The sequence below is a fragment of the Arachis ipaensis genome, chromosome B03, assembly GCF_000816755.2.
Source record: "Arachis ipaensis cultivar K30076 chromosome B03, Araip1.1, whole genome shotgun sequence".
NCBI lineage: Eukaryota > Viridiplantae > Streptophyta > Magnoliopsida > Fabales > Fabaceae > Arachis > Arachis ipaensis.
This window is the reverse complement of record NC_029787.2, coordinates 93,500,461-93,511,945: the sequence shown is the minus strand read 5'-3', so window position 1 is coordinate 93,511,945 and position 11,485 is coordinate 93,500,461. Positions and strand designations below refer to the sequence as shown.

At 33.6% G+C, this 11,485-nt stretch overlaps 2 protein-coding genes across 2 annotated transcripts; both read right to left on the bottom strand.

Annotated features, from left to right (window-relative positions):
- LOC107634548 (subtilisin-like protease SBT2.5) lies at window positions 4,688–5,559 on the bottom strand. The gene is made up of 3 exons (XM_016337993.2): window positions 5,386–5,559; window positions 5,128–5,275; window positions 4,688–5,034 (listed from the first exon to the last, which is right to left on the bottom strand). Exons 1-3 carry the CDS (start codon window positions 5,460–5,462, stop codon window positions 4,972–4,974), a joined length of 288 nt encoding a protein of 95 aa, XP_016193479.1. The 5' UTR covers window positions 5,463–5,559; the 3' UTR covers window positions 4,688–4,971.
- On the bottom strand, window positions 9,543–10,726 carry LOC107634547 (ethylene-responsive transcription factor ERF061-like). Its single transcript, XM_016337992.2, has one exon. It carries the CDS (start codon window positions 10,637–10,639, stop codon window positions 9,794–9,796), a length of 846 nt encoding a protein of 281 aa, XP_016193478.1. The 5' UTR covers window positions 10,640–10,726; the 3' UTR covers window positions 9,543–9,793.

The window sequence follows — 11,485 nt, the reverse complement described above, 5'->3', positions numbered from 1 at the left end:
CTGAACATTTAATTTAGTTTATTTTTAACTTGTTAGATGATTATCTGATCTCAGCACGACAAATCTAATCAATTCATCATTTATTATTCTAGCTTTCATTTAAAGAAATAAGTTTAACTCTTTAAGATGTTTATTTTTTTAAACTTTAACCTTTTATTCCAACATTCATATGAGGAATTTTATTTTCTTTTTAACCGTATTTTGAGAGATCATAATTAGGGTAATTTATTCATTTAAAATATTTAAAAAAAAAAGCTTACCAGATTATAACTTTTTAAAATACCAGACACAATTTTTTTATTTATATGTAAACCGCGACATCCTGACGCGGATTAGATTTTGTATGTAAACCGCTACACCCTATCGCGATTTATGTTGATTTGCTGCAAGTATATAAATTGCTACACCCTGTAGCAATTTATGAAGAAATAAGATTCATGAAAAAATCATGGCACACCATAGCGGTTTTTTTGAAGATGACCTCACTATAAAAACCGCTTGAGGTTGTAGCGGATTTCGTTTGAGTACTTTTGAAAGTGAGATATACCACAACTGATATGCTACATCCTGGAGCACGATAGTGCACTCTCCGAACGGCATATGAAAAGTGTGGGTCTCACGCCGCCACCTCTCAATAAATGCACTGACCAGAGGATCATCCAGCCAGAACCAATGCGCCGGTGAACCGGACCCTAAACCGGTCCGGTCCGCCAATTGAACCGAATAAGGTAACGAACCGGTGTGAACCGGTCAAACCCGGAGTAAACCGGCAAAAACCGGTCAAACTCGTTAAACCGGTTCAACCGAACCGCTGAGAGTGAAATTGTCAAAATGGATGGGGTGAGTTTCGAACCCCTGTCCTCAGGGTAAAAGGAGCCTGTCATAACCACCAAGCTGTCACAATACTATTTAATATGTTTACAAATTATTTTATATATAGATATCTTTTATCAATCTATTTAATTATTTTAATTTTAGTTATAAACTCGTTCATTCTTAAATTAATTATATTTTTATTTAACAATAATTATAAACTCATTTATTTTTTTATAATTATATAATATCTATTAATATTATTTTTCAATAAATACTTATAGTATATAATAGTATAATAGATATAAACTAATTAATAAATTATTAAAATTCAAAAATAATAGTTATTTTAATATAAAAAAATAAAAATATTTATGATAGAGTAAAATTAACAAAATACTTACTGTTCCTGTTTCATATTGTTTTAGAATAGCTAGATATTTTTAAAATGTTAGTGAAAATATGTATTTTAAATTTTAGTTTTAAATTTTTGACTATATTTTATTTTTTATTTACATAGGACCGGGTCAATCGGTTCAACCAGTGACCCACCGGTTGAACCAATGACCCAGTGACCCAGTGACCTAACCGATTCGATCACCGGTTCAGTTCTGACAACTATGCTGTTTTCTAATTACTATATCCTGAATACTACATAAATATAAAAATAAAAAAACTTACCTCTTCATTGATGCCGTTGGCAACATGAACAACGCGTTGGTCGGTACAAGCGCCCTTCATCCGCCATGATTCCACTCGAAGAGATTACTCCAACAAACTCAAACTAAACCCAACCTTTTCTCTCTACCTTCTCACTACTTTCTCTCTCTATCTCACTTTCAAAAGTACTCAAATAAAATCCGCTACAACCTCAAGCAGTTTTTATAATGAGGCCATCTTCGAATAAACCACTATAGGGTGCCACGATTTCTTCATGAACGTCATTCCTTCATAAACCGCTATAGGGTGTAGCGGTTTATGTACTTGCAGCAAATCAACATAAACCGCGATAGAGTGTAGCGGCAGTTTACGTGCAAAGTCTAATCCGCGTTAGAGTGTCGCGGTTTACATATAAATAGAAAAGTTACAATTGCGTCTGGTGTTTTGAAAAGTTATAATCTGGTAAACTTTTTCTCCAAATATTTTAAATGAGTAAATTGCCCTCATAATTATTTATACAAAATGAAATTTTACTTTTTATATACAATCTCAATGTATATGTGACGTATTTATTAAGAATTAAATCAATATTTATACGAATTTAATAAATAAAAAAGTAAATCAATACACACATTTAGATATGCCAAATAAAGCAAACAAAAGAGGGACAAAATTATGGATAAGACATGAAAGGAATGTCAAACAGCGTGTTTGGATTAGAGGCAGCTCATGCAATTGAAGATAACGTTTAGATGCCTCATAACTGCTTTATTCTTATTTAGATGTTTTTTGAAGGTTGCCAAAAGCCAAATCCATCTTCTTAACTATTCAAAAATTTCCAATCATAGAAGCAGGTAGAACCGGAGAAGCCCCTTGGAAACGACGCTCCTAATGCCTGCCACGTGCGTGCTTTAGTAACAATTTGATTTTCTCATGTAAATTGGTAAGCTCGTGATTCACTGAGAGAGTGAGAGTCCAAAGTCTTGGCTTGTTATGGAGTGTATGTGATCATTACCTGTATGTACCATTTAGCGATCCTCCTGTACCATTTATCAAAACCTCTCAAGTGCTAAGATTTGGAGGCCCCACAAGATAAGGTCAATGGCTTCCACATTATTAAATGTAACAACATTCTATTTTATGCAGTATAAAAGGAGCTTCTATGCCAGGCCAATGAGAACAAAGCTGAAGAATCAGTTAAGGGTTTGCTTGCTCACTCTCCCTCAAGGGCTTCTCATTGCCAGCACCAACCTCTTCATTTTTTTTTTTTTTCATTGGGTGCAAGTATGGTAAGAAGCCCTTGATGAGGAGTGAATAAACTATCCCTTAGCTTACAAAGCTTTCCATCATTATTATTCACACCATCAAAGCTTTAATCCCGTGTAGCATTCATTACTCTCTCTCCCTCAAGGGCTTCCAAATTGCTTCCCATGAAACAAGTTTGAGGCCTTTTTGGGAGGGAGTATAGTGTTTGTTACTTCTTAGTTTATTTAGAAGGATAAATTCAATGTGTATGGAACTTGATAGGATTTGTTCAACGTGTCTTAAGTTGCTCAAATTCCTTTAGTTCCTAGCTGATTTATTGCTCAAGCACTTTCTCCTTTATATATCTAGGTTAGGTTGTTACCTGCTTTTTAAGCATTTTTAATTATTAAAGAACTTGATAAGTCATCTTATATATCAAGTTAAAAAAGGAGGACATATATATATGGCAATAGAAAATGAAATGATATTTGAAGAGTGCGCTATAGTGGTCAACGGAAGTGGTCTGGAACTTGTACTTTATTTTTGCTATTAAAAAAAAAGGAAATGAATTATTTTATATTAGAAAAAATTCTAAGAATCAACAGCACAGTTTTAGTATAAAAAAATGAAAATTACTATTAGAGTAAATACAAAATAAATAAAAAAATATTGTTCAGTTAACATTTTTAAAAAATAAATAAAGTGTTAGTTAAAATTTTTTCCTGGAACTCTGGAAGTGAGAATCCTAATTGAATTTTTCTTTTTATTATTTGTATGAGTGTTCTCACTTCTCACATGTTCTAATGTGACTCTTGATAAAACTTCAGTGGAGACTTGCAGGCAGAAGTTGCTTTTTAATTTGTAGGATAGAGAGAGAGATGGTGTAGCTGACTGGCTGTACACATAAAGTGGGGGAGCTAGCAGGGACGCCTTTTGTAAGAGAAGGAGCATGTGTAGATAGAATAAGATGAATTTTGTGGGGGGCAGCATGTGAAATTGATTCTGAAACCCCATTGCTCAAAACTGGAAGCAAGTAACACAACTAGGCGTCTAGGCCCTGCCCCATTTATTACCTAAACTAGCAAATCCTGTTTCCCCTTCTCACTTCTCACTTGGCCAATTCACTTCCTTCCCTAAATCACCTCAATGCCAATAGGAGTATAGGACAATTGATAAAAGCTGTAATAATTATCCTCTGATTCAATTTAATTTCTAATTTTTTATGCATCGAAAATGTTCAATTATCTTCTATCATTATTATAAAATTATTTTTTTAGATGAATACTTACATGAAGTTAGATTTAGATCATTCAATCAAACATATTTAATCAAATATATTAAATTATTTATGATTTGTCATATAACTTTTATATAAAGACATTTTCATGGAAATAACAACTTTTTTTATTATTTTCTTTATCATCAAACTTAAAAAAATCAATTATAAAAATTAATTATATATTTATATATAAATATATATATTATTTAACTTATTTTTAATATTAAAAAATAAAAAATATTTTAACTAATTTTAATTAATTATTTTTTGTTATTATAAAGGAAAGCAGAGCTGAGAGCAGGGCCCAGCTTTGGTGTATTATTAGCTGAATGAAATCAGCCAAGTCTGGTCCCGTTGTTATCCTTGCCTTGCTGTATTAAGTGACATATTCATGCTTACTTTGGAGGAGTCAATGTCAATTCTCACTTCTCTCTTTGTCAAGTAATTTTCTACGGCTGCCAATCCACACCTAACTATAATTATTCTGAGGTCTACACTACTTTCGTTGCTCTCAATATTTTTTTTCATTTAAGAAACATGAACACCATGCTGATTTGAGTTTATTTTCCTTTTTCGACGGTGAGATCCGTTGCATATATGGTTATAATAAGAGTTTACGATCACAATGTCACTACAATATAATGTAAAATATTAGGATTAGAATATCTTTCTTGACTTGTTTAAGTAGTGTTCTATAACAAATAGGCTGCATTACATAATATTCATACTGATATATAGGTAATAGTGTAATACGGTAATCTGTAATAGGCAACACTCAAATTTCCGTAGCAATTATTACACACACATATCATAGCTAACCGAAATCTAGGACCTTGTTAATGGTTTCAATAACACCTGGCCTACATAGCAAATCACGCATAACTAACTTCATCTATCAAGAAAGCAGAGAATAACGAACTAAAGTAGTGCTTCCTTCCATATACATATATATGTTAATTTCTCTCGATCATCTCCTATGGAACTTGTTCGTTTTTGTCAACAACCCTCACTCCTTTTGCAGATCTGAGCACATTGGCCTGTTTTAAGAAATAAGAAATGGGTAGCAGGTCATTCATATGTATTGAGAAAGAAAGAGAAAGAGAAAGAGGAGGAGGGTATGATAATATTACTTGATCCTCAGTGATTTCGACTGCAAAGCCATCAACAATGACCAAAGAAGAAGTCTTCCTGTAGGTTCCAGGCTCAAGGCTGGTGGCCAACACTTCATCGTGCTTTCTGCTTATGTACAAATCAAGCTCGTGCGCCCCTCTCTTGCTTCTACATCCCCATAGACCAGCCAACACCATTACACCATATATATACTACTAATTAGTTAATGACAAGTGATAATATTAATATAAGAATGAACAACTTAATTATTAACAAACCGATCAGCACGAAGTCTCTCGTATTCTGGATCATAGCTCATGAACACAAAGTATGGCTCGCTTTTTCTGCTCCCCATTCAGAAGTACAATCCCTCGTGTATGTGATTGAAAGGAATGGAGGGAAATATCTACGATATAATGGTGCGTGTGTCTTCTGCTCCACCACCACTCGCTACCTATATATACTACAAAACAATAATAGAGAAAAAACAAAAAGAGGCCCACGTTGGTTTCAATTCGATTTGCACGAGTAGAGTTAATTCGTAACTTTTTTCCGTAACGCTTGCTAATTAACTAGCTCAATGCATGCAATTATAGAGGGAATTTATAATTTCATCATATGAATGATAGCTTTTTTTTTTCCGATTTTTCACAGTATTTTCAGTTTTTTCACCCCAACAATTCAAGGTTTTAATTAAAAATTTATCGTGGATCAATAGGTTGTTACATGTATAAGACAAAATTTAAATTATTGACATTTACTAAACGAATTAATGAGTTAATTAGTAGATCAAACAAAATTGATTTCATTTGAATGATAGCTACTCATAGTCATTTCCTTATTAATATAATGGAGAGATTTAATTAGATAGAATATTTAATAAAAATCGATGAGATGTGGTGAGCCTTAAAGATCCATGTTAATTCTTATAAGGTGGGAGGAGAGGGGATGATGAGAGAAGCACCGGTGTTCACACTTAGCTTGTACATGTACAGTGCACTATGAGATGTGTGTGTGTGAAGTCAAAGCTCACCCCTTTATTTAATCTAATCTACACCGGCTACATTAATAAAAAGGGTGAATTAACTAGGTAGGTGGCTAACTTTACATTACAATTTACAAATGAGTGATGATTGTTTCGAAAAACACAGCAGCAGATAGATCCAATCACGTGGTAGGCTTCCCAGTTGACGGCCACTGGTCAATCTATGCTCTTTTTTTGCAAATCGTGAAAAATTTAGAAAGTAATTATCATAGACTATAGTGACTGTAGGCATGATCATGTTTTAATGTGAGTCTTCCTTTATTAGCGAAACACATATTTTATGAAAATTATAAAATTATTAGTAATTAATTTCTCATTTTATAAGAATCTAAACTCGTTCTTGATTTGGTCACATCTGCCAAGCAACCATGTCATCTTCAATTCTTACATTCACTGCATAAGAGGATCCATCGAGGACATCCATATATAAGCCCAAAGCCCCAAAACAAAAATAGTTACATTTAGGGCCTTAAAGAATCGGGGATGTTGTTGTGAAAGCCCACTGGAAAAGTGATGGTACAACTTACAAGTGATCTATTGAGCAATACTTGCAAGTGTCATCCTCTTCTAGTGATTATGGAGGCTGAATCGAGCAGTGTTATTGGCACTTCAAATAATCAAAACGGAATCAGTAAACATCTAGATAATATAGTGAGGCATATTAAAACCTTACTAGAAAGAGATTGGGAGGTCAATCTAGTACATAACTTCAGAAATAGATGCACAGACTTCTTGGCATAAAAGGGGTCTGGAAATGCAGTAAAATTTTATGCTCATACATGTTCCTCCAAGTAGTCTTCGACAAATTATTGATGATGATCGTAGAGTGGTTATTTTACCCCCAAGAATTGTAATTCGGTAGTTTGGACTTCCGTCTAATACCAAAAAAAAAAAAAAAGTTTCATCTTCTTCTTTGACCTTTCATTAGCACTAGACTAAAAATGAAAAGTGATAACCGTTACAATGCATCACATATTATTTATTATGCAATCTATTGACTATTGGAGTGACATAGAACGGGTTGCATTGTGTTTTCAAATTTTATTTTATTTTATTTTTAAATACCCACTTATCAACATCCTGTGAATAAATTTATAAAAAATAAAAATAAAAATTATAACTAATTTGGTCAATAAACTTATTACTTGTCACTTATCAGTATAACTTGGTAATTGCAAAATGATTTACCTTATTATGATTATTTATTAATCTCCACTCTAAGTAACTGATTATTTTACAACTGTACTTCATCATAAGTCACCTGTAAAAGAAATATCTAAATTTGGAAAAATTATGCTTTTGAATCTCATATACTTCAAAATTAAAATAGACTTATACTAATTTAAGTGTAAAAATACTTTTTGTAGGTACTCGTATTCCTGTGTTATATCTTGTCAAACAAAGAAGAAACGGGCTCTTCTAGTCCTCCTCTTCACCCAAAATGAAACATACCTCAGGATATATAATAAAAAACATAATAAAAAATAAAAATAAAAAAACAAAAAATAAATCATAATATATATCTATGATTAGTCGAATTTATTGCTTTCAAACATACTCTCTTCCCCCTAAATTACACGAGAGCTTATCTCATATCCATGTTTTAAACCCTAAACCCTAAACCCTAAACCCTAAACCCTATTAGAGGGTTTAGGGTTTAGGGTTTAGGGTTTAAACATCCTTATTTTATTTGATTAGACAAAAATACTCTTTTAAATCAATCAAATTTTAGAATTCAATTGATCCTAATTTTATAATTTCAATTAATTTAAACAACAAAACAAAAACATATTAAAAAAAATAAAAAATCAATCGTTCTTCGTCTTCTCCAATTCCCCTAATCATTCATCCTCCTCTGAAGCAAAGGAAAACATATGAAAAAAATAAAAAATCAATATGTTATTCATCTTCTCCTAATATCATTCGTGCCCCCTCCCCTCTGAAGCACACCAAAACAGCAAAATCTTAACAATAATTGACTGCATTGATCTCGGTAGCTAGCCACTCACGAAATTTAAAGAACCTAAAAGAGAAGGAAGGCTAAACCACTCAATTGGATAAACGCTGCGTCTTTCTCCTTTATAAAAGTTCTTTGAATGCGCCTTCGCCCTCAATTCTTTAGGCTATTAAGTGTAACTGACATTCATATGATAATACAGATTGTTGGATCTGCGCCAGGGTTTCCTCATGGAATAATTGACCCCATTGAAGTAAGTTCTTTGTTACTATTTTATTTTGATCTAATTGATGAAAAGTGAACATAACTTCAACTTTATTGATGAATTTCATAACGCTGATAATGTGAAACTTTCTTTTGTAGGAACTTGGTCAGTTCATCAAGCTTTGGTATTTGTCTCCATGTAGACCTTTGCCTGGGTGGCTTTGTATTGCCTTTTGCCCGTGAGCTTGGGTATGCATGGCATAGCTTATTTCAATAAATACTGCTGTCAGTATACGTTCACCTTTGGTTCTTACTTTGTTACTGTTTTAGTTCTATTCTAAATTTTAAACTTGCCCTTTGGATCCAAATCAGCCACTTGTGGGATTTTTTCTTCTCTAGTTGACAATAATTCCATTTTTCTCATACTGAGAAGCTTTTCAAGAATTGAGGGCAAAGGAGCATTCAAAGAACTTTCATAGAGGAGAAAGATGCAACGTTTGCCCAGTTGAGTGGTTTAGCCTTTCTTCTCCTTTAGGTTCTTTAAATTTTGTGGGTGGCTAACTACCGAGATCAATGTAGTCAATTATTGTTAGGATTTTGTCGTTTTAGTGTGCTTTAGAGGGGAGGGAGGCACGAATGATATTAGGAGAAGATGAATAACAGATTATTTTTTTATTTTTTGATATGTTTTCCTTTGCTTCAAAGGGGATGAATGATTAGGGGAATTGGAGAAGACGAAGAACGATTGATTTTTGTTTTTTTTTAATATGTTTTTGTTTTGTTGTTTAAATTAATTGAAACTATAAAATTAGGATTAATTGAATTCTAAAATTTGATTAATTTAAAAGGGTATTTTTGTCTAATCAAATAAAGTAAGGATGTTTAATACTTTTTATAAAATTAAATAAAAAATATTTTTATTTTTATTTAATTAAAAAAATATATTAGTAAAAGTGGTGATATAATATATATTTAAAAAAGAAAAAATTAAATGCTGACGTGAAAAATAAATTCCACAGCAACTTTATTAAATTCTGGCCAGCATGTAACCATAAAAAAAGAGTGAGTCATTGGATGAAATCTCATACTAATCTTACACCATTAAAAACCTTATTGATGACTATTTGATGGCTATAAATCCTAAAAGTTGCTGCCCTAGCATTCTTGGTTAGATAATTAGTTAAGACAACCGAATTTAATAGATTAGTCAACACAAGACTATCATATCATATCCCACTTAATACAAAAGGACCTGTCCCCATTCTGAGGAACAAGACCTACACTTAAGCACCATGCCAATAATACCCACTACCCAGAAAAGAAAGAGAACGTACAACACACATCCAAGATATATCAGTTCTAAATCAAGACTAAGTGACCTGATAATGATGTTCTTTGAGGAAATGTTTGATGCATTCGTGTACCTTATTATTGTTATATCTCATATTATAAAAGATAATAACTTAATGGAAACGTATATTTAGTTAGGCAGAACTTCCCAAATCAAGTCAGGATCGAAGGAGGGCAGTCTTGCTAAGGAACAGTTTTGGAAATCATGGGATGATTCAGTATCTGCTGCTGTTGTCATTGTTGGGGGACACTCTGCTAAAACAATACCGTCCTCTACTGAAATGAAACCGCCAGCAGCTGCTTCAACAAACTCGGCGCTTGAACTAGACAAGAACATCCGTGGATTCTCGAGAGGACTAGTGGTAGTGTTGTTATTATTCTTGCGCATGCTCCTCTCTCGCTTGAGCCTTTGGCATATGGCACGAATCTTAGCATCCACGTAGCAGTTGAGAGAGTTAAACTTGATGGAATCTTGGGAAGACAAGAGGACATCACTGGAGGGTTCCTTCAAAGCAGGGAAATTCAAGCGCGCGTACTCGCCACGAAGCTTATAAGCAGCGCGGTCATAAGCATAAGCAGCGGCTTCCGGAGTATCGTAAGTGCCAAGCCAGACCCTCATTCTGTTCTGAGGGAGTCGAATCTCAGCCACCCATTTTCCCCAGCTCCTCTGCCTCACTCCTCTGTACAGCTTCTTCTTCCATGGCGAGGGAGGGGGAACAACAAAACAAGAACGCTTCGTGGTCACTCGGCTTTGATCGTACAACTTCTGCAGGATGTTTCTTTGGCGGGTGTAGACGGAGGAGCACCCGAACGGTTGCTGGAAGGCCACTGTGGGATTAGCGGGAGGGCAGTGAGAGAAGATTGAGTCCAACGTGTTTGAACCCGATGATGATAATATCAGATCTGATAAACACCACCCAATATCATCAACTACCTCCCTTGATGATGTGTTTCTTCCATCCGTCGTTATTTCCATGGTTTTGGATTCAGGAGGAAGGATAGGGTTGAGTGAATTGAATTCCTTTAGTTTGGGTTCAAACTCAAACTTCAGCGTGTTATATTAGACATTTATAGGTGTAGAATATACGGTTGCATGCAATACAAAGACGCCAAAGAAGCCACATTTTACGCTAACAAGAACTTCTTCTTCATAACTACACTCTCAAATTACTTAAATGCCCTCGCTCTCTGTCAGGTAGCCAATGTTTTTTGTTTTTTTTTTAATAATGGGTTTTAAAATTAGTCCAATAAAATAAAGAGGAATGTTAGACCATCTTCAGTAGGGAACTCATCTCAGTTCCTGTTTATGGCCCACCTGTCATAAAAAGTAACTCCACATCAGCTAATTTGTCAAATGGCAAGTTATTATTGGTTAATTTGAGTCCCTGCTTACAGGAACTCCCTTACCTTGATCCTTGTGCAGGAACTCACTCCTTTTCTCCTCCAATGGTTAGAGTTCCTATATGTTAGAAAAAAGTCAAAGAGAAACTCACCATTGGAGGTGCTCTTAGGGGCTAGTAATTTTTGTGATTTGTAGTCATTAATGATGGTTTTAATGATGTGAGATTGGTGTGAAATTTTATCTAATGGCTTACTTTTCTTTGCTGGTTACATGCTCGCCAGAATTTAACAAAATTGCTGGTCCCCTAGACTTTTTCTAAAATAAAAATACACTACATTCTAAATTATCATCTAAATCTTAATATTAAGATATTTATTCACACACTTAATAAATTGAATATCTAATATATCCATTGTTTAATATTTTTATTGTCTACCTATATTTTTTCATTCTAATATATCTATTTATTCATTTTATTAT

Bases quoted from the DNA above. Each gene is read 5' to 3' on its own strand.
- LOC107634548 (XM_016337993.2), bottom strand. From the start codon at position 5,462: ATGGGGAGCAGAAAAAGCGAGCCATACTTTGTGTTCATGAGCTATGAT. The intron at 5,276-5,385 runs GTTTGTTAATAA...ATGGGGATGTAG, and splicing joins GAGAGACTTCGTGCTGATCG to AAGCAAGAGAGGGGCGCACG. The intron at 5,035-5,127 runs GTAATATTATCA...TTCTTAAAACAG, and splicing joins TCGAAATCACTGAGGATCAA to GCCAATGTGCTCAGATCTGC.
- LOC107634547 (XM_016337992.2), bottom strand. From the start codon at position 10,639: ATGGAAATAACGACGGATGGAAGAAACACATCATCAAGGGAGGTAGTT.